Source organism: Anopheles moucheti, chromosome 2, assembly GCF_943734755.1.
Source record: "Anopheles moucheti chromosome 2, idAnoMoucSN_F20_07, whole genome shotgun sequence".
NCBI lineage: Eukaryota > Metazoa > Arthropoda > Insecta > Diptera > Culicidae > Anopheles > Anopheles moucheti.
This window is the reverse complement of record NC_069140.1, coordinates 6,976,211-7,003,541: the sequence shown is the minus strand read 5'-3', so window position 1 is coordinate 7,003,541 and position 27,331 is coordinate 6,976,211. Positions and strand designations below refer to the sequence as shown.

Here is a 27,331-nt window from a genome sequence, read left to right as displayed (position 1 = left end):
TGCCAATTGTTAGACGAATGCTCATATCTCTGCCGGACACCGATGGCGTCCGTCCCCGTATTTCGCTAGTTGTGCTATTTTTTGTGTCTATCTCTAAAATTAACCATGGAGGTAGGATGCTCTCGCACTTTTGCGCATATATTTTAACTCTCTGCCGGCTTGCTGCTTGCTCTTCTCCGAATGCTCCGTGCGTCGTAGCGTCAGCGCCAACAGGGAAACTCGTCCGTCACGGGACGTGTGAGATTGGTTTTTGGGAAATTCGGCAACCACCTTAGGGCCGCAGCAGCAAACAGACTGGGTTGGCCAGTGAGTGAATCTTCGAGCATCGTCCGAGACGCACGTTGTACGTGGATCTACTTTGCGGTAAATTTTGTGTGTTTCTTCCCTGCCCCCCTCCAAGTACCATCAACCGTTTCGGGATATTCCACTGCAGAACGGTGCACTGGAAATTATACCACAACGCAACACGATCCATACGAAAAATGGTCGAAAGTTCGATTGATAGTAAACGGTGGTGCACATAAATTCTGACAAACGAAAAAAAGTGATCTTTGTGCTGGCTTTTGAATTACGCCTAATCGCGATCTTCGACCTTCATAATCATCCAAATCACTAGCGATGCTAACGAATGTGTTTTATTGTTGTGTAATGTGTGTTTTACTGTGTGAATTTCGGGTTTCCGTGAATCCATACGATGAAGCAAAAAGTCTGTCGCGTTGATTTGCAAAATTTTAAAAATAAAAGTGCAAACGTTGTGCGAATGTTGTGCGTGCAAGTGTTTGAATTGGATGATTTATTGAAATAAAAATGGCGGAAATCGAAAGCAACATGTGTGACGTGCGATATGCAACGTTGGCTTTCCCAGTGCATTAATATGAATTGCAATATTTTCTTGATGTTGTTTTACAGTCATATGTAAGTGGAATAAGGCGCGGTACCCAGCGAACGTGAGCAACGATGCGACGAATTTCAGTGTGGGTCCTGTTGGGCCTTGCGCTGTTTACCCTTAGCACTGCGGGTAAGTATGTCTAGACAAACTACTGCAAATGATCAGCTGGCAAGAATGCGAATCAAGTGCAGAACGAAAAAAAAGCAAACCCCCCAGACCGAACGATGCGTTACACTCGCGAGAATGTAGTGAAAATTGCAAGTTATATAATTTTATTATGCAACTTCTGCCGCTGATCGGATGGATGTGGTGTGGGTCTGGTGGGAATATGCGCGATCGCGTATCCGCGAAACCGAGCAGTTTTGCCGTGTTCGAAAAGCATGAACCGAAAAAAGCAGGGGGAGCTACTGATGACGGCGTTGGGCGGGTGGTTGGCCACCACATTGCCATCGCCGTGGGGCGCTACAGGGTCGTCCAAACAGGCAAGAGGTTAGGGATTTATTTTTAACCTATTTCGAACTCCTTCCTACGGGGGTTTTGCGAGCTTCTAGACATGGATATATATACTTTACACTAGAGAATGTGGCGAGGGTTTTCCCCGCACTGGCCGCAACTGCTTTGCCACACAAAACGATAGCTGCAGATTCGATTTTAATTTTCACCAAAATTAAAATCCCTTCTTTTATCTCACACCGCCTCGGATGGCGCTTGATCCGTGGCCATGATTTTGCCTTGGCGTGCCAGAAAAATTGTCAGTCTTACACGCTTACATGGTTCCCCTTTTTGGCGGTGACTGAGCGCTTGACAGGAGTGAACCATAATTTGACAGTGGCAATAGATGATCGAGTCGAGTGCGACCGTCGGAACAAATCGTAACGCTGCTACAAACAATGCTGCGTTGCTAAATCGGTAATAAATTCACTGTCGGCCTTGATGCCACGACCACCGGGACGGGACGTTTTGCCGCGTGGAGGGTAACTTCAATTACCGGCTTACTCACAAAACGGTAGGTGAATACATCACACAACCGTTTGGAGATGAGCTGCTTAAAAAGGATATTTTTAGGAGCCTGTTGTCATAGTCCAATGGACGGACTGGTGCTGGTGATGTTTTGTGAGGAAACGTTTGCCAGCTAGCTTGATATACACAATAAGCATATTATTGCTGTATTTTCACAGCATTTTTTTAACGAAATTCATTAGCTTTCTCCATTTAATTAGAACTACAGATAGATGTTGTTGCAACATTCAAATATTAAAGGAAATAGCTGACATTTGGTGAGGAAAATCGGTGTCCATCTCGATGAATGTTTCTATTCGGCTATTTGCCTAACAACCAAAAAGCGCACCAGGCGCACAAAATCATTCTTTAATTGCTCCTTTCTATAATTAACCGCCGAGAAGCGTAAAAAATGGTTAGCCTCAGATCTCAGTTTGATAATAACTAGTATGACACGGCTCGGTACGATGGAATGATGCTATAAGACACGTCGCAATCATTAGAATGTCGTGCAGACTGTAACTAACTACACACTGCATTAAATGTAGTTTTTTTTTGTTAAGATACGCCATCATCCCTTAAAGTTGCCATATTTGAAGAAAGTACCATGCGTCTCCATTGTACAGTACGAGTACGTCTTCAACAAAACTGCATTTGGTGATTGTACCGTTGGCGTCATTAGTGTCGTCTTGTATGATCTTGACACACATTTTCATGGTCCAGCGCTGTACCGTGTTCAACACGCGCAAGACTTCCATCAGGGTCACTATTTTTAAATAGAGATTAATATAGCATCGATGGAAATAGGACCGAAGATGCGCCATCTGCGTGAAATCAAAACGATCTCACACGACATCTGTAAGCGTACGCTTCGTGCTTAATGTAGATAACATTGGCGTTTTCCTTTTGCGTATCACTCCAAATCGTGATGCAATACGACACGCGAACGAACATATGTCATCGATGTATTTTTGCACATTCTACAAACGATGCATCATTCCAAACGGTTTGGGGCGTAATAAAACATGCTTTGTTGATATAACAACTTTGTCCCTCTGTTTGCACAGGATTACAGGTACAAGCTGAAGCACCAACCGAGTACGAATGCAGACCCTACATTGAGAGAGCCATTAAAGATCTCAAGTCCGAATCAGGTAGTAGCTGGTGACGACTAGAGCGCGATACGACCAACTGTCTAACGACCATCTCTTTCAGCGGAAGCTGCCGACGAAAATGCCAGTATAGAGAATACGATCGATGTAACAAGCCAGGAAGAGGAAGACAACACGGCAGCGGAGGAAGTGAGTACCGAGGAAACGGACACAGCTGCGGACGATGTTTCGGAAGAGATAACTCCCTCGGAAGAGGTACAGGAGCAGTTGTTCGCCGATAAAGCGGAGGACGCGGCAGTTGACGGAGAGTCGGAAAATGTAGAAGAAACGGAAGAAACCGAACAGGACGAGGACGATGAGGACGATGAGGAGGGAGATGGCGAAGATAACAACCAGGATGAGCAGAACGAAGAGGATGCAACTGAGGAAAATGTGCAATCCGAGGAAACCGAACCGATCGCGTCCGAAGAAACTGACCAGGCTGAAGACGTCCAAACGGAATCGGAAGAGTTGACCTCCGAAGAATCCGCCAACCAGGTGCTGGACGACAATGATGAGGACGACGATGATGAGGAGGATGATGACGATGAGGAGCAGAATGATGATGTAGCTACGGAAGAAGTCACTCAATCCGCGGAGGAAGCTACCGAGAGCCAGGAAAAAGAAGCTGATACAGCGGATGATGAAGATGACGACGATGAGGATGATGATGATGATGAGGTAAACCTAAATCTTACTGAATGAATTTGTCTCTTGCCCTGTTGGCATGGCGCCCTTATAAGAGCGTACCATGTGATGTTCATTTACCATCGGAGTCGTGAAAGCTTGCTGTACACCCAGAACATTCGACGCGAACCCACACCAATCTCGCTTGTTGTACCGTTTATTGCTACTATGATCATTCCGTGCTTGTCCTTCCTTACCGTCGGCTTTCTTACCATTAGTCATTGCTTTGTATCCTTACGTATGCAACATATTTATAGTACTTTCAACTTGATAATGTTAGGATGATGAAGACGAGACGCCAGACAAAGTAGACGATGAGACCAAAACAGAGGAACAGGATGATGACGAAGATGAAGAAGATGATGATGATGATGATGAAGAGGAAGAACATGAAGAAGAAAATAAGAGTGAAGATGATGAGGATGATGATCTAGAAGAGGAAAATGCTGCTAAAGGATCGTACGACGATCGTGAGCAGGAAGATGATGAAAATGTTTCTGCAGAAGATGATGAAGATGATGATCTAGAAGAGGAAAATGCTGCTAAGGGATCGGATGACGATCGTGAGCAGGAAGATGATGAAAATGTTTCTGCAGAAGATGATGAGGATGATGATCTAGAAGAGGAAAATGCTGCTAAAGGATCGGATGACGATCGTGAGCAGGAAGAGGATGAAGATGTTTCTGCAGAAGACGCAGATGCCGTCTCAGAGGAGGGTAGTGAAAATGACGAAGTAGTCGATAGTTCTGAGGACACCAATCAGAATGAAGATTTGGTAAGCCGTTGAGCATAGTATTGTGGTTTCGTTGCCTAACTGGTGCTCTTTCGTCAGGAAGGAACAAATTCAGAGGAGCAGGAAACTGACACAGATAACGACGATGAAGATGAAGAAGCTTTGACTGAGGAATCTGTGGCTAGTGGTGAGGAAGCTGAAACGGAAGATGAACCGACCAGTGGAGAAGTTGAAGATGATGATGAAGATGATGATGATGATGATGATGATGACAATGTGAGTGAAGAAACGGTACGTAATACAGCGGAAAGCAGTACTGCAACAAGCGAGGAGGTATGAGTTTTAACAGAGGTTCACTCGGTGCAGAAAATGTCCAAAGTCAGTGATAACTAGTGCTCAGTGTAAATGTTTATCAGACGGCAGTAGTGCATCGATTGATCCTTTCGTTTATTTACAGGAGAAAGATGGTTCTGAACCTGCGGCTAGTGAGCAATCTGAGGAGCAAGTGGTCGAAAGTGAGGAAGATGAATCAGCTCCGCAGGATGAAGCTTCTACGGAAGAGCCTGCTGCCGACGAGAGCAGCGAGGACGCAACCACCGTAGAGGATGTAGAATCAACCTCTCAGGAGCAGGAAGAACAAAGCGCTGAAGAATCATCCGATGTCCAGGACGCTGGTGAAGAGAGTGCCGAGGAAGCTGGCGCAGAATCTGCAGAACAACAAGCCGCATCTACTGACGCGGAAGAGGAAAGCGAAGAAGAGGTCGTTGTGAAGCAGGACGCGGAGGAATCTTTGGCCCAGGAAGGGGAAGAAAGTGTTGAGAAAGCATCCGAAGAAACCGAAACCGAATCACAGGAAGAGTCATTCCCCGAGGAAGATCTGCTATTGGTAATGAAAATATTGCTTTATCTATTTTATAAGCACGAGCTGTTCAACGATGGCGCGTAGCGATCGTTTGCCAGATCTCTACGCTAGCTAACTTGTAAGCGCTATTATTTCATACATCTTATCTGTCTATCTACGTATCTCACCAGGAGTACGAAATTCCGTCGAATCTTAGAGATACTACGCACATCTACGAACTGCTGAATATCAACGACGACGCACCTGCCCGGGAGAAGGCTCTGCAAGATACGGCCGACGTGATCTTGCGCGATCTCAAGCGTATCTACGATAATTCGATCAAACCCCTCGAAACCTTGTACAAGTATCGCGATCTCAGCAACCGTCACTTTGGCGATCCGGAGATATTCTCGAAACCGCTCGTGCTGTTCATGGGCCCGTGGAGCGGAGGCAAATCGACCATTCTGAACTATCTGACACACAATGAGTACACGCCCAACTCTGTGCGGACAGGTATGTATGGGCAGGATTGTGCGAAAACATTCACAAATTAGAGCAAGCAATGGCTCCGTTGTGGATGCTATTTGACGATCTTGTCTCCACCCGTAGGTGCTGAACCGTCGCCCGCATACTTTAACATTTTAATGCACGGTGACGAGCCGGAGGTTTTGGATGGTACCCAACTGGCCGCCGATTGGACTTTCTCGGGATTGCAAAAGTTTGGACAGGGTCTGCTTGACCGTCTGCGTGGTCAAAAGCTGCCCAACCAGCTGCTCGAAAGGGTAAGTAAGCAATGTCTGTAAGATTGTGATACTATTTCGCTACGACCACTACGGTGGCGAAGAGCACCATAGACACCGAACAGCCCTTGCGGCATTTATTACCACTTTGCGGGCAGCTAGCAGCTGTTGCGGTGTCGATCTAGGTTGACATTTCGTGCATCACGCACTCTGGCCGGATTGCGACAGAACTGCCCAAAATAGAATGTCTGTCTCTCCGTGCTATTTTTACGTTACGCTTCTCGCGAGTAACAAGCTTAACTTTCACTGCCAACGACTGTTTGCAAGCCTCCCTCTTCGTTACCGATTAGAGCTCTTGACCCTAGCTAACGTGCACTCATTCCGCCAATTCCATCCATCATGCGTCGTTGCAGGTTAACATTGTAGAAATTCCAGGCATTTTGGAGGTCCGGAAGCAGGTGTCCAAGTACTTCCCGTTCAACGATGCCTGCCAGTGGTTTATTGATCGAGCTGACATCATCTTTCTGGTGTACGACCCATCCAAGTTGGATGTTGGGCCAGAAACTGAAGCCATCCTGGACCAGCTCAAGGGACGAGAATATCAGGTAGCTTGTCGTACTATTGTGATTGTAAACCACCAGCACATTATCGATTTCTTCTTTTAACCCCACCAACATAGACACGAATCCTGCTAAACAAAGCTGATCAAGTGAAACCTGAGGAGCTGTTGCGAGTCCAGAGTGCCTTGATCTGGAACATTTCGCCGCTGATGTCGTCGGCGCAACCACCGGTCATGTACACGGTGTCTCTATGGTCCAATCCGTTCGAAGTTGGAGCACCCGTCCGTCTGCTCCAAGCACAGGAACGAACTTTGCTGCTCGATCTTGGCCAGGCTATCGATAAACGAATTGAGAACAAAATTGCCAGTGCTCGTCGATTTGCGGTAAGTTCGTGCTAGCCTTCGAACCGGTGTTCATTGTTAAGCAATTTGGATTCTTACCAAATTTTGTAGGTTCGCGTCCGCAACCACGCTAAGATGGTGGATTGCTACCTCACTACGTATTACAACCACAAGACGCTGTTCGGTAACAAGAAGCAGATTTCCGAGAAAATCATTGCCAACCCGCAGGATTATCACATCTACGAGGGTCTTTCGACGTTGACCAACATTTCTCGATACGATCTGCCCGATCCGGAAGTTTATCGGGATTTCTTCCACCTGAACCCTCTGTACGAGTTCAAGAAACTTTCCGAAACGTGCACATACTTCCGCGGCTGTCCGATCAACAAACTCGACGTTGCGATTGCGTACGAGCTGCCCGAACTGGTCGGCAAGTACAAGAAAATGTCGGAGGCTGCTCTTGCTAAGCTGGATGTACTCACGCCCACATCCGATTTCGGCAAGGGGAAATCGAATAGTTGAGCGAAAGGCACGCTTTTTGTACGATCGATAAACTTGCATTCAGTGCGTAATGTTAAAGTAGTGTAGTACGGTATATTCTTATTTATTTAATTATTTTTTTTCATTTTCCCTAACGAATCTTCTACTACTTCCTATCGTCGTAGCTTTAATGTCTCTGAAATACCTCAGTTTGGGGACATTGAAACACAAATCTGCGCTTTTATTATTTTCTCTTTTTTCGTTCTAATTCTTAGAGGTTTTAAGGTTGTATCGGAACGAACCTAACAAACCATAATTAATTGAAACTGCTTCTGCTGCTCACAAAGTGAATAGCTCGTGTTAGGGGATATTGAACCATAAGAAAAGTATCGATGGAAGGATGGGGTGTTTACCGTTTTGTTAAAAAAAAGTTATAAAATAACATACAGGTTGTCTGAATTTCTCAGACAACACAACTTCAAGGCGCGCACTTAGCTAAGCAATACCTTCCAACAAAGGTTACACTCTGAACCGTTATCAAAGAAAGAAGTGTGCATCGAAAACGAACATGAAGTTTGCCTATGTGATAAATGATGGCTCAGAGCATAAGAAGACATTGCAATGTATAGTTTACATCGAGGTACGCCAATGCAGCAGCAGCAGCAGCAAGGAGGATAAACTATACACAACCAGAGTGACGTTTGGAGCAATTTGTGACTCTAGACCAGACTGATTGATACAGGTAAACGCAATGCTACAACTCGGAAAACAGGGCAATACTATCGCCAACGTTCGAAAAGCAACCAAGAGAAAGTTGAATAAAAATTGTAAACCAATAAAGGTAATATACTGTTTCAATTTCAATTTCATCAATTAGTATATCTAATATTAGTATTAGTGATATCTAGAGCAAAGAAATTTGAAGGATTTGTTGCAAAAATTTAGCTATAATGTACGACAATATTTATTAGTTTTCCCTCATTTTGTGATACGCTTCTTCACTCAGCAATCTTTCCTTTAATGCATCACAATGTTCTGGCTTGGGCATTACTATTGCAACATATCCTTCTCCACTGAGGCCCATCATGTCCGGATTATCAACGATACGATCATTTACTTCCACCAGTTTACCCTGTACACAAGATCTTACCTTATAAACACTGTCGTCGACACACGTCACCAATGCCAGCGTAGAATCGGCCTGCAGGATCATTCCTCCACTCTTTTTTCGACCCGACACCTTGTTCTCGCTACGGTCGAATTTGCCTACTTCGAAGCTTACGCTCCGGATGCCCTTTTTAAATGCGACATGTTCTTTGGCGAGACCCACCAAACATATTCGATTGGAGTGGAATAATATCTGCTGGGGCTCATCTGACTTGTTGGCCGGTACGTTATATAGCTTCGTATAAAAGCGCTCTACAATTGATGGCTGATTCTCTATGAAATCGTTCACTATTGAGGGAACTTTAATGCCGCGGATTTCCTGCGATTCTTCTTCGTACCAGTAACCTTCCAGGGACGTCATCATCCTTGCTGTTCTTTCATCAGCTGCTGCACACGTTTCTGTTTTTCAAGTGCTTTTTCTCGGTTTAGTTTCTGGCGAGTTTTTCTTTCATTCCGCAAGCACACTATCATTTGGCGATCCAGATCATTGCAGATGCCAAGAAACTTGCCAAATTTATTCTGCAAAACAAAATGCAAGCAATTTACATGTGACGAACTGTATGTATTGTACGTGCAGCTTTACGCCTCACCTCGGAATGGCACTTTTTCAATTCTTCGATTATCAAATTGCATTCAGTTGAATGTAAATGCGGCGATAGATCTGTATGCATACCTTTCACTTAAACGCTGTAAAAGCACGTTCGTTGGAGGATTTACGAGATTTTTTGCACTGAACAATTACACAACTTTTGGTAAAGAAGCATTTCTTCAACAGTTTGTTATGACAGATCAAACCGGCAACCAGGTTTTACCAAACATTACTTCGACGGCCATCTTGGAAAACTGTGTGACAGTTTCTGAACATAATCTACCGCAGTGCATTTTTGAATGAATTTTATGCAGTTTTTTTCAATTTAAAATAAAGAACTATACTCCTTATCTCTTGAATTAAATCAATCGAATTGGAAACCATCAATAAGCTGTGGGAGGCTCTCAAAAAAGTTGTCTGCATTATTGAAATGATCCAGCCTGGTCGCACAGGCAGTGTTTGACATTGCTGCAATTTCTGTACGTGTGTCATTCTGTGTTTACGTGCCGAAAATAATTAATAAATAAGATTCGCAGCTTCCAGAGCAACTGACTGAAATAATAGTTTAAGTTATTTCATGTTAATTTGTTGTTTAGACATTTTACCGCAACATCGACCATACCAAAATGGGAACCGAGTGGGATGGTAAGTTCCTGTGTCGCAAGCATCGGGCATTGTAAACAAACTTTCTCCTCATTGCACTCTTTACTTTCAGCACTTCGGAAGCAGGCTCGCCATTTGGAAAACGACATCGATATGAAATTGATTGCCTTTAACAAGGTTGGCGTTGGTGCAGCTAGCTCTTCTGCGACGGCTAGCACCACGGACACGTCACCTCTGCTAGGGGACCATGTCTTTGAATCGCTATCACTGGAGATAGAGCAAATGCTGGACAAACTGTCCAACATTAATGAAAAGATGTCCGAGATTCCGAACAGCGGTGCAGCCGTCATGCATGTACTACAAAGACATCGCGAAATACTGCACGTAAGACCGTAAATCGAATCCTTTTTGCGTTGGCTTTACGCTTAGACTGCCGAGACTTAGCGGGTAATACTTGTTTGCTTGGATATTGTAGGGATACCGGCAGGAATATTTGAAGATACAGGCAAACCACACGACCCGCATGGAACGCGAAGAGTTGCTGCGAGGGTCTGGGTTGGGAACGTCGTCTCCCTCAACGTCCGGGTTGAGTCGTCGTGACATGTACCTCAAGGAAAACACCCATCTGCACAGTTCCAGCTCGCTAGTGAATGACCAAATCAGCATCGCGATGGAAACAAAAGAACATCTAACATCACAGCGGCAACACTTGAAGCGGTTCCAAACGCGTATGCACGATATATCGAACCGCTTTCCGCTTATATCAAGGTAGGTTGGCTTTAAAACCGTGCATGGAAAATGCCCTTCTTAATGTTTCGCTCGTTTCGATTCCATTTCGTGTAGCCTAATCCAACGAATCAATATACGTAAGCGAAGAGAGTCACTTATAATTGGCGGCGTGATAGCGGTCTGTACAATCTTACTACTGTTGTACGCATTTCACTGACTTTCCCGTTGTTCGTCGCTATTGAACTAAAAACATCGCTACCAGCGCATTTTATATGTTTCTTTTACTTTATCTTTCGGAGCGGAAGATTCCAGTCAAAAAGTTAATTCAAACCACGGTGTCTGTTGATGATGTGTAACAGTTTGTATAAAAAAAACCCCGCAAATAAATAATGTGATATTCTTAACTAATTGATCGGTGCACGGAAGGGTGGATGATGATATGATTGAATTTAGGAAATTTTACCGATAAAATAATTTATTTGTTATACATTATCCTACTTACATCTAGTGTTGCCAATAGTGTGATCATATTCAAACAGCAACCGTTACTAAAACACATTTGGTTGAACGAATTCCGGTAGTTTAATACCTATAGCTAATTCGGTACTCAAATTACCAAAGCTTGGCAGTAGCCCACGGATCGGGAGCGACTGCCGCAACGACAGGCTTTTCTACGATGTAAGGAGTATGCACCGGGACTGGAACGGGCTTTGGAATGGCTACCGGAACGGGTGCCGGTACGGGATAGCCTACGTGCTTAATTACGGGCACCGGTACAGGATGTGGCACGGCTACCGGATAGGGACGATCAATCGGCACTGGATAGGGCTTTTCAACCGGGACGGCATATGGTCGCGGGACAGCCACCGGGTATGGACGATCTATCGGAACTGGTACATGGACCTGGGGTAAGAATGATGGTGAAATTGTTAGAACATGGGCCTTTAAGTTCCGCTTTGATTCTTACTTTTACTGGAACTGGGTATGGTCTCTCGACTGGTACGGCGTACGGCGCCGGAATAGGAATTCCAACCTTCTTCGTAACCACCGTGTGCGTATGAGCATGGGATCCTAGATACGGGCCGCCTGCAAAGGCGGGCAATGCGGGGCCAGGTAGTGCGACTGGTGTGAATGGATCAGCCGCTGGTAACAGATGCTGATGGACGGGATGCGCGAAAGCATGGCCGTAAACTGGTGCCGCTGGAGCATACGCACCAAGTCCGAAGATTCCCCGTTTCTCTTTCTTCGAGGCTAACTGTTTGAAGGGCTGTTCGGCTGGTTGGTTTGGATTTCCTTTTGCCAGCCCGCTAATATCCTTTTCCGTTCCAGCGTAAACTAACGCTAAAGGTAGTACGAACAATATCTAGAGGGATGAGACGAGTTTAGACCAAGAGGCAACTTTTATTATAATTGTAAAACTAGGTAGCTTGTGTTCTAATAGCTGCGTGGACGCATTTCTTACGAATCCATAATTCAGTGTTCCTTTTTTGTTGTAATTACCATCGCGCTATATGCTCATTGTTAATCAATTTTGAATTTCCTATAACTTTTTTCTCCATAACCTGGCTAGTAAGTCCTGTGTAAAGGGAAAGTCTTGCTTGAGGTAGGGAAGACCAACACCACACCACTTAACGACCCTTACGAAAGCATAATTGTTTTCCGAAATGCTAATTTCCATAATAATCTTTCATGAAAGAGATCTGTTACTTTGGAACACCCAAAACCAGCTTGGTAATAAATCGTCAGCAACCAACCGTGACGGTGCTCAGCATTTTAGTCCACGACACTACTGAGTTGGTGCAAAAACCTTGCAAAAAGTTTTATTACAACACAAAAACAGTACTCTAATTTGCATCAAAACATGCTCCATGCTGGATGGCGCTCTTCTCCGTAATCCATCCTCGCAGAGGAACTAATGATTAATAGAACTCAGTTTTTAGTAGTATAGTCTCCATTAACGACTCTCTTTTTACTGCAGGATGCTTAGTTGACAACTTGTAAATGAATATTTATTAGCTGGTCCAGTTCAGACAAGGTTCTATTTTCTGCTAACGTATGGAAATCTTTCTTGAAGAGCGATTTATGTCCTCTTTCTACGCGTAAAATGTGTTTTGAAAGAGAAAAATACAAATTCGTTCAATTATGTCCTCCAATAGTTTGGAGCGACTCGATGGCTTTGTCTAATCCTGTCTAGTATGGAAGATGGTCAATTCCATAATAGTAATAATGACACCGTTCTACATACGATAATGGCTGCTAAATTATATTTTTTTCATTTCCCTCAACCTTGCACTCCTTTTAAATCCAGAAGAAGAATCCAGAGGACCATGTGCCTTTAAAAAAGGTAATAAGGGAAGCAAGAGACTTGCAGGTGATTTGTCACGTACCAAAAGTTTCATTTTGTGTGTGTCCTCGTCGAGTTCGAGATAACAACCTAGATATGAGGTTCGTTAAATTGCACTTCCACTGCTTGCACAGGACTGTCCTTCACTGATTTCTGTTGGCCAGCTTTTCGCACTCCCGGGAACGGAAGCAAACGTATGTAGATCGCGCAAGTGTTCCTTCTCACACGAGTACTTGACCGCTAGTTCCGTTTTTATGTCCCACAGATTCACACTTCGTTACACCGTCGCACACACATCTAATTGATCGAAAATCACCAGGAATCACCAGGAAGAGGGTTTCACACTACAGCTAACAGCAAAAAATCTTGCCCGTCTCACAGTTACCGATGCGCTGGCACACCTTTTAATCGGAACGTTCAATCGCGCATTGATCGCCAACGATCCGGTCGTCCGAAATCTTATACAGAGCACAAAGGTAACTCCCTCCAGAGGCAAACCCCCAGGGGAATGTCCAAATTAATTGGTCCGAGCCGAACCGGGCGTCGGTGCGCATCGTGCGCCTTGTTAGCGAAACATTTCCACCTAGGCAGGCATGTGAAATTGGGCAGACTCCTGGTGGAGGGGCACACCATTTGGCTGGCATGGCTGGAATGTGCGCGTTGTGGGAGGATGCCGCCACCGCTGCTAGTCCCCGGTGTGGTGTTAACGACGCACTTGCAACACCTGTCCATCCGAACCGATATCAACAGGCGTGACAAAGGCTCGGATGTCGGACCGTATTCAAATTGGGTGATAATCGTTCTGGGCGCTTTAGTTTTGCAATGCACCATCAGCTCCGGTTGGTACATGACCGGATACGTTGCGAGAGTGGCGTTGCAGTTTCTTTACATTTGCGGGAAGCCATCGGGCCAGCGATGGTGTAATGGTTAATTGGCGAATAATCAATTACATTTTGTGGCACTATTGTTTTCTTTTTTCTTTTGGTGGCCCTGGTTGCACTTGACCCGCATTGTTTCTTGCCTTTTGTCGCAATGCCTTCAGCGCAACATAATTGTGTTGCGTGATATTCAATGTCAATCGCTGGAATGATCGGGAGAATGAAATCTGGGTGATGTTGGAACATTGTTGCATATTGTGTGCTATTCTATAGGTATTTCTTGAAGAATTTTCTAGGATTTCTTGGGATCTTGGAGAGATCCTGACATCCATTTCTTAAACTTCTTGGGATATCTAACTATCCATATGCAACTTAAGTGATCGTTGGACTCGTCAATTTCACCAACTTAAAGACCTCGTTCAAATGTTCCATACATAAGACCCTTTTCCGGAGTCGCTTTCGGGAGGCAATAAAGTCACATGTTACACTTCCAACCTTCATGCCATTTCATTCTTGTTTGATTCTTTATTTTTTTTCACAAGCAAAAAATGATTCCATCAAAGAGAAACAAGAAAAAAAAATACAACCATCCACTTTGTTACATATCTTCATGGTACAGCTAAAGCTATTCATGTGGAAACAGACATTTGCAACTGACACATGCCTGGGAGAGTTCGTCTGGCGTATGCACTCGGTACGATACGAGCGTTCCTTCATCTCGGCGTGCAATATGCATCGAGCCGGCATCGTTGTGAAGGAATATAACCTTGAAATGTGTGACACTCTACCGGTGGGTTCACATATTTTATTGATCAAAGAATGGTTTGCAAAAAATGTGTTTCATTTTCCAACAATTTGTCACGCTTTGTGCAATGTTACAGATATTATGTGGTTTTTATTCAATTAAAAGAATCGTGGTACCTCCATTCTGGTAGGCATTTGTGGTTAATGGTAAAACATCCAGCCTTTTCGTTGCACACTGTATTTGTGGGGCAAGCGATGTATGCAAATAAAGAAGGAATTCTGTCAATGGTATGGCGTGAATCGAGCTGCTCAATTAAATTAATGCAGTATAATATCATTAATTGTATTTGATTTCCCCCCCCCAGTAGAGCAAAAATAATTAATGCTTTAAGCTACAAACAATGATTCTAGTTCATTAATTTCACCGACCTCTTTTGTCGTCTCTTCAATAACAAATCAATTGAAAGAAAAACTTCTTTTTCTACCCCATAATTAAATCATTAAAACATTCTTATTGTACGCGAATCAAACAAAAAACAAACAAGCTACATTCAGTCATCGATTAGTTCACCCGGGAAACACAGATGAAATGGAAACAGGAAACAGACGTGCGTACCCGAGCTGACAACGTCGGCTGATGTTGTAATCGATGATCGGTGACAGTGTCCCTTTTTTGTACGGGCCCGATTATGATACGCACAACGGGCGGCCAGGTGCGATATCATTCAGTAGGTGAGCGGAATGCATAAAAACGCACGCATGGATATGTGTTGTCCAGGTTCAGCTGTTAGGCCCCGCATATTATGAGGTTCCCACTTTCACTGTGCGCCACACGTGGGGACCACGTTCCACGTATGGGACGCGGTGGTGGGAAGCGGTACCAGTGCGTACGAACGCGATTTAATTTGTGAGGTGATTAATTGCGAAACAATTATTGACGTGGCGGCGTGTGTGGATCAATATTTGTTTCGATTAGTTATGGATGGTGGATGGGAAGAGAAACTTTCGTGCACATGATGACGAACAATGGACAACAGGTTGGGTATAATTTAAATTTCTACATTAATATAACAATGCGGATGGATAAACTTGAAACTGTTAATCAGATCTGTTGTTATAAATTTATTTTTCAAATACATTAAGTTATTATACGAAAGATTTCCTGGAAACATTTCGGAAAAACTAACTACAACTATTCCTTCTTTTAAATTCGTCTACATCTCGTACAACGAAAAAATGCAGCAAAAGTCAGCCACTCCAACTGCATGGGCGCTAAAGTCGGGCACTATGGCAACAGGTTTATGTCATTGCAATTCTGTCCGGTGCATACTTTGTCCGACGGCTAGGGGGTGAAATTTCCGCCCCTAGCTGCCCATTCACAACTCGCGCGATCAGATGCATCTGGAATAGTGCACCGGCCGTATGACGAGAAATTGTTCAGATCTCTAACTCATTCATCCCTATACGGGATCTAGACCCCGGGGTTGATCGTCACTGTGCGTGGTCAGTGGTCATATGACACAACAGTGCCAACCAGCCAAACCCAGTCCACAGTCGCCTTAACAGGCGACCCGTGATGCATCTCGGATATGGTGTGGTGGCCAGAGGTGGCGCGAGCGAGACACCGGGCCAACCGGCTGACGGATGGATGGGCTATCCCATCCCAACCCGGGTCTGCCGGTTGGACAAGCGGACCGCGGCTGTATGCAATAGTTTTGGTGGCCCGATAACGTACGGTGGCTCTGCAAAAAAGGGCTAGCCACACGGATGGTGAAATTCACCTAATTGGAGCGGTTATGACACGGTGCTCGCTCCCATTTAGATTCAGGAGACTTGCCCGCCAGATCCCGCCTGGTCCATGCTGGATCCCGGTACGGTGCGCCCTGACGTTTGGCGCTGGTGATGGAACGCAGCTTCCGCGTTGACGCATTCGCGTTCGGTTTGCAATTTGATATAAAAATACTTAGCTGCCACAGTTTCGACAGTAGATCGGTGGCACAGTTCGCGGTGTTTGGAAGGTGACTTCTTTGCAGTGGTGTCAGTGCAGAATACGACGGCAAACGACATGAACTCGGCAAAAGTAAATATTTCGAAGGAAAGTGGCGCGGCTAGTTTGGGTTTCTGATACGAATTGTTGCTTCTGTTGTTTGCAGTTGTTTTGCGTTCTTTTCGTTCTTGCGATTGCAAGGGTGCAAGGTGCCGCTCAGCAGGAAGGCGTTGATCATCAGAAGCGTGCCATTGGACATGGGTACGGGTTGGGATTAGGGCTCGGTGCAACGGCGTTTGGAGCTGCGGCACTGGCAGCACCAGGACTAGCTGCACCGTTGACGGCACCCATCGGAGGACCAATCATCGGAGCACCGATCGGACCGATCGGATTGCCAGCTGGACCAATCGGACTAGCCGCCGGACCAATAGGACTCCCGGTAGGACCAATCGGACTCCCGGCAGGACCGATCGGACTCCCAGCCGGACCGATCGGACTCCCGGCAGGACCGATCGGACTCCCGACAGGACCGTTCATTGGTGGAGCATTTGCACCGTCGGCCATTCCCGCGCTTCCAGCTCCCGGTCCGGTGTTTGCTGCCGCACCGCCAACGGTGGCCGTTGCACCAACGGTAACGCGTAACATTTTGACCACCGTACAACAACCCGTCCCCGTACCCTACCCGCAACCCGTCCCCGTCGACCGTCCCGTACCGGTGCCGGTGCACGTCACCGTACCCGTCGATCGTCCCGTACCGGTACCGCATCCGGTTGCCGTTCCCGTACATGTGCCTCGTCCTTATCCGGTTCCAGTGCCTCAGCCATATCCAGTCACCGTAACGCGGTAAGTGTTCGTGATCCGGAGACCCAATTTTTAAACCACCTTCAAAATTGGCAACTTTAATCTATCTTCTATTCTTAGAACCGTGGGTGTTCCAGTGCCACAGCCATACCCAGTACACCATGCCGTACCGGTACCGCAACCCATCCCGGTGCCACAACCGGTCCCGGTTCCACAGCCTGTGCCCGTACCGCATCCGGTTGCTGTACCACATCCGGTGGTGGTACCGGCGCCGGTTCCCACGCTTCCCATCGCCCCGTTCCCGGCCTACGGATACGGTGGTTTTCTGCCTTCCTATGGCAAGGTGTACGGGGGTGGTATAACGCTGCAGAAGGTGTACACCGGTCACAGTCACGGGCTCGGTTTGTTGGGATTGAAGAAGTATCTCGGTTGAACCGTTGCCAAAGAGAGGGATTATGGTAGTCATTTCGCGGTGTCATAACGTGTGCGGAAATGGTTTTAGACTGTTCGTAGGGAGGGTTCGTAGAAAGGAGTTCCGCCAAGGGTGATACTTTGTTGCTAGAGTGGTATCACAAAGTAACGATTCATATTTCGTAAATTTACCATATTAATAAAATATCTAGTGAAACAACTTTGTTGAAAATGATTTTCTTGTTGTTTACTGTGTAATTAAATTAATCTTTAAATGATGTTTTTAACCACTCCATGAACTCTGAGGAATCAATAGAATGCTTCATGGATATTCAATGATCAATCGCTAGAACTTCAAAACTGGAATTGGATTAGTCTCAAACCTGAGTATTGTTATAATTTTAAAACAATCTAATACATACGTAACATATAAAGTACAATTAAATTCTTTACAATGACTTCAGCAGTGTAATTAGGAAATGTACATCGTTGAATTGGGACAGTGACAAGGTCTTGAGCTTCAGCATTTGATCTAATACAGAGGTCTAGTAGTGTTCGGCAGTGGAGGATCAATCCCCTTGGAGGCCCAGGGCGGAATTATAGTTGGGGCCTCTAATTTTAAAAACGATGCAGGAGGGAAGGGGAACATTGAGGGGGCTTGAAATGAGACAAGGCGAAAAGCGCAGTAAGAAAGGGCCTACTCCGCCTACCGTTTTATTCGCCGCTGGGCCACCCACGAAATGATCGCAAGTGTCTTCATAATGAGCGAAGAGATCGGCCCAGAAAATCTTGGATTTTTTGACGCACGGACAACCGACCTAAAATTGGAGCATCAAACTTCATACGCGAAAATCAAGCAAACGATCGAAATTCACATAAATATGTGCAGGGCCACGAGAGTTGACAAATTTGTCCAATGAACAAATCAACTGGTCAACTGTGAAAACCACTATACCATAGCCGCGCACACAATTGTTTTCAGATTTCCGATACCAGGAGAGCATGGTTTCCCAGAGGTGACATCTGCAGCATGGGACAAATTTGCTCATCACAATTGCTATTGCATGCTATCAAACACGTAAGAACGATCGCTAATAAGTAATTTCAATAAATCGGAAAGCATCCATCATCTCGCTCAAACTTTCCGTCGGTTGGTACGAAATTCCATACAAAACCAGCTGTTTTCCGATTTCCGATACCAGGATAGCATCCACGGAAGAGGTAGCACCTTGTACAGCAATTTTGGTCGAAAACCGCCGAAAGGTATGCAATATTTAAACACTAACTTTCCCGTTGGTCGAGTAAAATTTTGCAGCAATTTTGCACAAAAACCGCCCAAAGTTATGCAATGTTTAAACACGAACTTTCCCGTTGATCGTGAAAAATTTCTTCGAAAACTACCAGTTTCCGAATGAATAGTACCAGGAGAGCATCCACGGAAGAGGTAGCTTCTGGTACTGCGCCGGAAGGTATGCAATGTTTATACACTAACTTTGCAACCAACTTGCAATGCAAGTTTGGTACATGCAAGAAACTTGCAAGATGGCGCCCAACTTTGTACTTGCATGCAACAAACTTGCATGCAATCTTGCATGCAAGTTTTCGCATGCAATTTCTTGCATGCAAGTTTGCATGCAAGTTTGCATGCAAATCTTGCATGCAAGTTTTCGCATGCAATTTCTTGCATGCAAGTTTGCATGCAAGTTTGCATGCAAATCTTGCATGCAAGTTTTCGCATGCAATTTCTTGCATGCAAGTTTGCATGCAAGTTTGCATGCAAGTTTGCATGCAAGTTTGCATGCAAGTTTGCATGCAAGTTTGTATGCAAGTTTGTATGCAAGTTCTTGCATGCAAGTTCTTGCATGCAAGTTCTTGCATGCAAGTTTGTATGCAAGTTTGTATGCAAGTTTGCATGCAAGTTTGCATGCAAGAAATTGCATGCAAGTACAAAGTTGGGCGCCATCTTGCAAGTTTCTTGCATACACTAAACTTGCATTGCAAGTTGGTTGCAAAGTTAGTGTATAAACATTGCATACCTTACGGCGCATTGCATTGCAAGTTGGTTGCAAAGTTAGTGTATAAACATTGCATACCTTCCGGCGCAGTACCAGGAGCTACCTCTTCCGTGGATGCTCTCCTGGTACTATTCATTCGGAAACTGGTAGTTTTCGAAGAAATTTTTCACGATCAACGGGAAAGTTCGTGTTTAAACATTGCATAACTTTGGGCGGTTTTTGTGCAAAATTGCTGCAAAATTTTACTCGATCAACGGGAAAGTTAGTGTTTTAATATTGCATACCTTTCGGCGGTTTTCGACCAAAATTGTTGTACAAGGTGCTACCTCTTCCGTGGATGCTATCCTGGTATCGGAAATCGGAAAACAGCTGGTGTGTATGGAATTTCGTACCAGCCGACGGAAAGTTTGATCGAGATGAAGGATGCTTTCCGTTTCATGCTATCAATGCTAGCTATGTCGTAGTACACTGACAGATTGTGTCGGTTATAACATCATTACCGGCTTGCAAACTTGCAGAAATTGTGACAATCGAAACACAACACAATACTCCACCACAATACTGTTCCGAAACACGCAGGCAGCACTTTTTCACAGTTCAATCGGGGAGAGAAAACAATAACACACCACGAGTATCGCAATGGCAATAGCTTGCGAATATTGCGTAAGTGAAAACAAGCATGGTTTCTATTCTAGCATCTAACGGTAGGATCATTTACGAACAGATGAAAAATTCCCGTTCAAGAAATAGAATACATGAATAGGTTGAAGTAAAAGGGTATATAAGGGTTCACGGGGCGGCCAGATGGTGTATTGGTAGCGCAGTCGGTCTGCACAATCAGGACCACGGAAAAATTTCATTTGGACCACCAAACCTCCGTACGCAGCACTGACTATCCAACGGGTAAATAAATTAAAAATGGTAGAAATGGTAGGCTTAAACATCCTAAAGATGTCGTGCCGATAAAGAAGAAGGAGTTTTAATACACTGCATACTTCTCTTGCGTAGCCGTGTAACCGGGCCGATATAGCTAATCAAATTAAAAAAAATTATCTAACCAAGGATAACCAATTTTCTACATTTTAATTACATTTTATGCTATACATTAACTTTGCTGCTAAATTTCCAAAAATCGCACAATCGGCACAAGTTGTTTGGGGCCCCCAACACAGCGAGGCCCTAGGCGACCGCCTACCCCGCCTACCGTTTGATCCGCCGCTGGTGTTCGGTGAATCTGACTCAGATTCATGAATCTGGATAAATCTCTGAGGTGAATGAATGAATCTGAATCTGTTGCCTCCCCCTTTCATTTTCCTCTCCCCTCGGTCATCAGTTGGTATTTCGCTTTAGGTCTCCAATCGGCATGATCCGCCATGATGCTCTGAGAATTCATGGATCGTTTGGGAGTCGATTCCTAAATTGAATGACTTCTCACTAAATATTCATATGAATGACTCTTAAAAGATTCATCCAACACTTAAAAGAGTTCAACACTATGCGCTAGCAATAGGATCTTAGGCAAAAATGAAAGAAGGAGCGAATGTTTTCAGATTGACGTCTGTAAGCAATCTCCAATAAATAATTTATATCTTCTTGACTTTCTATTCCACTTTTTATCCATTTATAAAGATGTAAGCTAATCCTGGGACAAATCCCATACCAGACCGAGTCCGCCATATGCAGAAACGCCTCTCAGTACTGTTTTAGATATTTATTCTATTCGACAATTGCAATATGAAATCGCAAACATCAGTATGTTTCATAAACCTTGAAGATCTCTGCATGTTATAAACCCACAATTGGGGATCGCATCTCATGTGGACCGACTATCCCAGAACAAAAACCGATTATTTGGTTTCATATAGTTTAGCCATGTTATCAAATTAGATCTAAACCATTTTGTTGAATTGGTTGCAATGGTGAACCAACAAACAGATTGCGTTGCAAATTGAAATTGAAATATTGTGTTCTTTCAGTCGTTCCGTACGCAAAAAGGAGTCTGATTTAATGTGATTAATGTTAAAATTTTGTTTTGATTTATTCACCTAAATGAAGCACACACGCATAATGCTAGAGTTGGTCGCTAGTGGCAACGGGTTCTGTATCCCGCTTAACGGCGGTGCAGGGTCGAGTAGACGGCACCGTGATACAGCGGAGCATGGTAAGCAGCAAGCGGAGCATGATGCACGATCGGAGCATGGTGCACGATCGGGGCGTGGGCAACGTAGGTCTTGGCGATCGGTGCGTGATACGCAACGGGAGCAGCTACGAGCGGTGCAGAATGGGCAATAACTGGGGCAGGAGCAACGTACGAGTGCGACACCACCGCCGGAGCATGGTGATATCCCAGCCCGAAGTGAATACCACGCTTAGCCTTCATCGATTCCATTGGCTGGTCTTCGGCGTAGACCGAAGCGACGAGAACCAGAACAGCGATAGCCTAAAACGAATACGAATCCAAAAGATATCACATCAAACATTCACAATCCTGCAGGAATCACACTGTCCACCAGCACAGCACCGAATATCATCGACACGGTGTAGCGATTGAACGCAACTTGAATTTGAACTCACCAAGAACTTCATGTTGAACGGATTGTGGGCTTGACACCAGGTGTACGGAGCTTGAATGTGCGAAGCTGGTGAAGTTTCCAGGTGAACTTTGCGAGATTTATGATGCAGACTACGGCTGCCGATCGCGCCTTATATACGCACGCACGAGACCCCCAAACACGCCCCAAAACAGTTGCACCATCGGAAGGTGCCCGGATCAGTACGGTGACCGGCGTGTCACCGTCCGCCCTGGCATTCCGCGTATACGCACCGCGCAATGAAAAGGGACAGGTCATGAGCAGGCAGGGGCAGGTCGCACGATTGCTCAGATCGTTCGCTTGCCACCACCAGCGCACCACGCGAGCGCACAAACAAGCGTCAGTTGGATGCTGAAGTCTGGCTGTCTGCGTGCGGTGCGATAAAGCGGTGACTCAAAAACGCAATGAACATTACCGAAGGGAACTGTTTAGTGTGTGGCGGATGCAGGCGTTGCCACTGGTAAATGCAATCCCTGATTTTGCACCGCAGCTTAATTAGGTTTACGTCCCACGTGCATGCACTGTCGTCAAGCCGGCCAAGAAGTAACAGGTCCGCCCGTCGGGTGGACCATGTGGTTCGAATCGTATCCTTTATCGATTTGTCGCTTTGGCAACAAGCAACCCAAAAGTCTCGAACCTGATGACGGTAATGAGAGAAAGTTTGCCGTATTATAGAATTAAGTTCTTATCGCCCTAACGCCATAACGTTCTGGCCCATGGTTGGACATGGTGCGACGATTGTAATGTTAGACCGGGTGGTAAAGTTGGGAAGTTTATGGTATTTTAATGACAGTTCCAGAGTGACTGATCGGATGCCGGGTGAAAATGGGACTTGAAAAGTTTGCAAGATTATATTAAATCGCTTGTTCGTTTGAAACGTTTGAATCGTCAAATCGTGTTGCAACTTGGGAGGGTATTTATTGATGTTCGTGCAGAGTTTTTGTTGCGAGTGTTTAAAGTTAATTGCCCAGCCAAATTTTAGCTTTTGTAACTCAACAATACAGACCGGATTGGATACAATTATGGACACTCTTATGTTATGCTGTAATTTCAACCAAGTGAGAACATAGATGTAGATCAAATCAATGGCCCAGAGGATCTTTTGGTATGGTTTAACAATTCTGAATAATCAATTCGTTAGTATGTTATATAAATTTTGGAACTCTTTCTTATTTGGTATCATACAAATAATCGTACTTATTTTAATTTGATACATTTATTAGGTCTTCGAGATATACAGTAAATAAAAAGGATTTACAGAGTTCCAAAATCTTACAAAATCCTTTTCTTAATCATACTTGAATCTTAAGGTATTTCTTGTAATAAGTATTTCCTTAAGTGATGAAGCCGGCCCTATTAATAATGTAAATATCCTTCGAAATACTTTAATATATAGCTTACTATAAATAGATAAGTTGCATGTTGAATGTGTAGACCAATCCATGCACTAGCGTACGACGAAGTTCTGACCAAATTACTCCAAAGAAGACTGAACTGTGGCATAACAACACGTACGAAGCTCGGCGTTGACAGGCTCCGTTTATAGGAAGCATACCTAACGCAAAATTGAGCCTGATGCAACCAACTCTCCCCAAATGCCACTCTAAGAACTTCGCTGCCTTTGAAGATGGCAAGGGTATAGTTTTTCTTTGTGCGTTATAGGCTCAGTTTCCCGCACGCTTCCCCGTGAATGGTATGGGCGAGTTTTTTTCTCTCTCTCGATTTCTTCCTCTTTTGTGATGCTTTCCGCTTAATGCACCTTTATGGAAGGTTGTGATCGCACGTGAGCTGCATTGCTTGCACGATCGTGCGAAAATTTCGTTCCCCTACCGCTGCTGGTTGTTGATAAAAGTGCCTTCGCTACGCACACAAGCGTGACGATGGCGCATAATAAATAAAAAAAAATGTCCCCAAACAAAAGTCTGCCTCCAAACAAAAGTGAGCAAGATTTTGCGCTATGATAAAAGGGCAGGCGCAGGGTTGTACCCCTGGCAACGCCAGGATAGGCAGGCTGGCTGACATTGACCTTAAACCGGCCGTTGTTTGGCTGTTTGAGCCACATCAATCAGCCTACCCCAAAAGCAATTCGGTTCGTGGCGATCACGGTACAAAGCGGTGGACAAAAAAAACACGTTTTGTTGTAGCAAGCCACAAGGAGGAACTCCTTTTCCAGTGCCACCGGGGTCCACCACCACAAACAGTGACATTTACATGCTCCACAAAGCGCACCACACCGTCTCGGTTGCCGTGCGGCGGCTTGTTGTCGGACGCACATGGACCCTACCACGTCACGCGTCGGCTAAGATGCGCGCTGTGCTGCTGCATCGATGCAACCGGCGTGTCCGCTTTTACTTGAAAAGGGAGTTTGGTGCGCGGTTGTTGTGCATGTGCGTCTTTCTTCATTTCCTTCGTTGATTGACATTCGATAAGTGGTCATGTGATCGGTGATCGGACAGATGCTCGCAGCTAATCAACGATTGAACTTATTGGACAGGAAAGCGATCGTTTCGCAACATTAGCCAACGGCTGCATAACACCTCCCTCGAATGGGTGGGTAGTGGAAATCGTCACAGCTAGATCACGGAGTGATCATTGTTTGATATCTCACAGCCACATCCCAAAAGCAAGATCAAACCATAGAATAAGAAGTAACGTTTTTTTCTATATGAATGAACAAGGTCCTCTTATATTACGCATTCAAATATCTTCCATTTGCCGATCCGGGGTTGAGCACCATCCACAGTCACACGGTTAGTGTGGGCGGAAGGTGTGTGAGGGTATGAGTATGATTTAAACGCCAGACAACTCGCACTAGACAATCTAACTGTACTTGGAGTATCGAGCGTAAATCGAGCGCAAAACAGGTTCTGATACGCGCGTGTCAGCACGCACATTAGCCCCCAACCCTGCCAGACATCTGGGCCAGTCAGGCGAGGCAAGTGTTTTGATCTTGCGCAATGTAGCAACCGTCCGCGCTCGCACAGCAGCCCGGCCCCCTACCCGTCCAGACCCGAGTGTTTTGTCTGGGAAAATCCATCCGAACAGTGTCACCTCCTGCTAGCCACACCAATCATTCCCATCCGGTCGGACGTGCTGTGCGTCAGTGTGCGAATAACTGTGAAGATCGCTGATCGAAGATTGAATTTGCCAAGAAGTTTATCTATGACCAGGACTTGCCAGTCATTGCTTTTGGCGAAGAAGTTCATATGGGAACCTGTGCGCAATAGGAAAAGCAGTTAATGAAGTGCTAGAACAATTATAAAACGATTTGTCAAGTGTAATTCAATCAGCCGAATATGGGTACTGTTGCCGCATGTGTAATGGCGCCCGCCTAAAGCGGCATGAAGCCTTTCGTAAGGACACCGGTTGACCAATGGCACCGATGAGGCCATCGATTTATACCGAGTGCAGCGTGGTGCAACGTGCACAGGAGTCTGTCCGGCCACCTAATCAATCTTGAAGGGAGCAATACAACGCTGCACGTGCGTGTGTGTGTGTGTGTGCCGCGAGCGAGTCTGCGACCTTTTCAGCGACCAATTTTGACTGTTGTGCATGGTTAAGAATGGTGCGAAGGTCCACGCACACCGGCGCACGGTAGAAAGCTCGCACAGAACCGACCTCGGGCAATGGAGCAAGCGCAACAGTGTCACCTTGCGTACAGGACGGTCCATACCGTGCCACCCACCGGTGCGACACGTGTTGAAACGGTGCGTGAGTTGCTGTTGTGCGTAGAAATGACAAACAATTAACCTCCATTACCTTGCCTTCAGGGGCGGTAGCCTCGAGGAGGATGTAGTCATCACTTGTACACCGGTCATATTTGATCTTGGATCGATTGTGAATAGAGTTGCCGATTTCAATAAAAATGTAAAAATACTTTTAAATGGTGTTGGTAAAACAAATTTATAACTGTTATAAAGACATAGTTGGGTGACCAGATTAAGCACCAGATGGTATTGGAAAATTCAACTTTATTTTCTTCTAAGTTGTGTTCCATGCCAGTTACAGTTAGTATGATGATTCATTGGAGCTTTCAAATGAATTCTTCCTACATTTTGACCTCCGAACGCACTTTCCTCCGGGAACCCGTCGCACAAAGCCCGGCCTGCAAACACATCCCGCCGTACAGGCAACCAGGCAGCTCACATCCTCCGTCACCGGTTTGCAACTCTCCTGCACGCAGGGACCACAGCAAGTGTATACCTCATTGCGGTTGCAACGTGGAGGTTTAACAGGAACGGCTGGTGGTTAAGAACAGAGGGGTGTCATTTTTGTAGGCAATGCAGACATTTCCCAACGGTAACACTTACTTTTCATTGAAGACGTTGGAATGCACCAAGGTGTCAGATTGATTGTTGGCAAAGGAAATGGTGTGAAAGCGGATGCAATGCAAACGAGCATGCTGCAAGCAACCACAATGCGCCACACTGAGGCAATAATTCAAGCTCTATTCTTGTTGAAAGTCTTGTAAACTAATTCTGTCCCATCTTACGCGTGATGTTTTATTCGCGATTTCAGAGATCCTCCAACAGTGCGTTCTGCTGTTCCAATTTGAGCAGGTGTTTTACGTTCCGAAAAGGAAACAGCTTTGCTTTTCTCATGAAAATTGGTGTTTGAATTATACGGTTTTCCTACTACTCCTAGGCAAATACGTACATGCCGCATGTCCGGGTTGGAGCTCGTGTAGTGTTGAAGAAATGTTTTTGTTTTCGGATGTATTCGGACGAGTAAATAACGATTATGGAAATTATAGTGCACGATGCATATTCCAAAATAACTGCTGAGTTGCTTTAAACATCTTCACCTTTTTTTCCAATTCGTGTTCCAACTGAGAAAGATCCAAATCATTGCGTAAAGCATCTTGACCGCGGAACGCAGCTTCCATCGGGAACTTGTCGCACATAACCCGACCTGCACACACATCCCTCCGTACAGGCAACCAGGCAGTTCACATCCTCCGCCAGGGTTTTGCAACTCTTCTGCACGCAAGGACCACAGCATGTGTATTCCTCATTACGGTTGCAACGTGGAACTGGCGGATGAAAACACAC

The 27,331-nt window shown here is 45.2% G+C and overlaps 7 protein-coding genes across 8 annotated transcripts; 3 read left to right on the top strand and 4 right to left on the bottom strand.

The window, feature by feature from the left end:
- Positions 1-335: 335 nt before the first annotated feature.
- LOC128309617 (protein starmaker) lies at positions 336-8,273 on the top strand. Of its 2 annotated transcripts, none has more exons than XM_053046052.1 (12): positions 336-363; positions 910-1,018; positions 2,956-3,042; positions 3,104-3,720; positions 4,007-4,501; positions 4,559-4,750; positions 4,917-5,345; positions 5,492-5,813; positions 5,910-6,082; positions 6,454-6,645; positions 6,720-6,983; positions 7,053-8,273. In XM_053046052.1, the coding sequence occupies exons 2-12, from the start codon at positions 958-960 to the stop codon at positions 7,461-7,463; spliced, it is 3,243 nt and encodes a 1,080-aa protein (XP_052902012.1). In that variant the 5' UTR covers positions 336-363; positions 910-957; the 3' UTR covers positions 7,464-8,273. The 2 variants fall into 2 exon arrangements, with proteins under 2 accessions (XP_052902012.1, XP_052902011.1); XM_053046051.1 differs by having other exon boundaries at positions 4,559-4,792.
- A 73-nt stretch (positions 8,274-8,346) lies between these two features.
- On the bottom strand, positions 8,347-8,952 carry LOC128309618 (protein Abitram). The gene has a single exon (XM_053046054.1). The coding sequence runs from the start codon at positions 8,950-8,952 to the stop codon at positions 8,389-8,391; it is 564 nt and encodes a 187-aa protein (XP_052902014.1). The 3' UTR covers positions 8,347-8,388.
- LOC128309619 (COX assembly mitochondrial protein 2 homolog) lies at positions 8,949-9,351 on the bottom strand. The gene is made up of 2 exons (XM_053046055.1): positions 9,179-9,351; positions 8,949-9,107 (listed from the first exon to the last, which is right to left on the bottom strand). The coding sequence occupies exons 1-2, from the start codon at positions 9,257-9,259 to the stop codon at positions 8,949-8,951; spliced, it is 240 nt and encodes a 79-aa protein (XP_052902015.1). The 5' UTR covers positions 9,260-9,351.
- Positions 9,352-9,672: 321 nt separating this feature from the next.
- Positions 9,673-10,907, top strand: LOC128297847 (Golgi SNAP receptor complex member 1). Its single transcript, XM_053033553.1, has 4 exons — positions 9,673-9,822; positions 9,893-10,164; positions 10,256-10,548; positions 10,624-10,907. The coding sequence occupies exons 1-4, from the start codon at positions 9,804-9,806 to the stop codon at positions 10,724-10,726; spliced, it is 687 nt and encodes a 228-aa protein (XP_052889513.1). The 5' UTR covers positions 9,673-9,803; the 3' UTR covers positions 10,727-10,907.
- Positions 10,908-11,121: 214 nt separating this feature from the next.
- Positions 11,122-12,908, bottom strand: LOC128298599 (tetra-peptide repeat homeobox protein 1-like). The gene is made up of 3 exons (XM_053034369.1): positions 12,897-12,908; positions 11,477-11,872; positions 11,122-11,412 (listed from the first exon to the last, which is right to left on the bottom strand). Exons 1-3 carry the CDS (start codon positions 12,906-12,908, stop codon positions 11,122-11,124), a joined length of 699 nt encoding a protein of 232 aa, XP_052890329.1.
- Positions 12,909-16,540: 3,632 nt separating this feature from the next.
- Positions 16,541-17,696, top strand: LOC128298626 (tetra-peptide repeat homeobox protein 1-like). Its single transcript, XM_053034396.1, has 3 exons — positions 16,541-16,555; positions 16,629-17,305; positions 17,384-17,696. Exons 1-3 carry the CDS (start codon positions 16,541-16,543, stop codon positions 17,694-17,696), a joined length of 1,005 nt encoding a protein of 334 aa, XP_052890356.1.
- A 4,103-nt stretch (positions 17,697-21,799) lies between these two features.
- LOC128298624 (larval/pupal cuticle protein H1C) lies at positions 21,800-22,275 on the bottom strand. Its single transcript, XM_053034395.1, has 2 exons — positions 22,264-22,275; positions 21,800-22,129 (listed from the first exon to the last, which is right to left on the bottom strand). The coding sequence occupies exons 1-2, from the start codon at positions 22,273-22,275 to the stop codon at positions 21,800-21,802; spliced, it is 342 nt and encodes a 113-aa protein (XP_052890355.1).
- Positions 22,276-27,331: the final 5,056 nt, after the last annotated feature.

Coding starts and splice junctions, on each gene's coding strand:
- LOC128298626 (XM_053034396.1), top strand. Junction 17,306..17,383: donor TATCCAGTCACCGTAACGCG/GTAAGTGTTCGT, acceptor TTCTATTCTTAG/AACCGTGGGTGTTCCAGTGC.
- LOC128309618 (XM_053046054.1), bottom strand. CDS start 8,952: ATGATGACGTCCCTGGAAGGTTACTGGTACGAAGAAGAATCGCAGGAA.
- LOC128309619 (XM_053046055.1), bottom strand. CDS start 9,259: ATGCATACAGATCTATCGCCGCATTTACATTCAACTGAATGCAATTTG. Junction 9,108..9,178: donor TGAAAAAGTGCCATTCCGAG/GTGAGGCGTAAA, acceptor TTTGTTTTGCAG/AATAAATTTGGCAAGTTTCT.
- LOC128298599 (XM_053034369.1), bottom strand. Junction 11,413..11,476: donor CATACCCAGTTCCAGTAAAA/GTAAGAATCAAA, acceptor TTCTTACCCCAG/GTCCATGTACCAGTTCCGAT.
- LOC128309617 (XM_053046051.1), top strand. CDS start 958: ATGCGACGAATTTCAGTGTGGGTCCTGTTGGGCCTTGCGCTGTTTACC. Junction 1,019..2,955: donor GTTTACCCTTAGCACTGCGG/GTAAGTATGTCT, acceptor CTGTTTGCACAG/GATTACAGGTACAAGCTGAA. Junction 6,984..7,052: donor CCAGTGCTCGTCGATTTGCG/GTAAGTTCGTGC, acceptor CAAATTTTGTAG/GTTCGCGTCCGCAACCACGC.
- LOC128297847 (XM_053033553.1), top strand. Junction 10,165..10,255: donor GACATCGCGAAATACTGCAC/GTAAGACCGTAA, acceptor TGGATATTGTAG/GGATACCGGCAGGAATATTT. Junction 10,549..10,623: donor CGCTTTCCGCTTATATCAAG/GTAGGTTGGCTT, acceptor CATTTCGTGTAG/CCTAATCCAACGAATCAATA.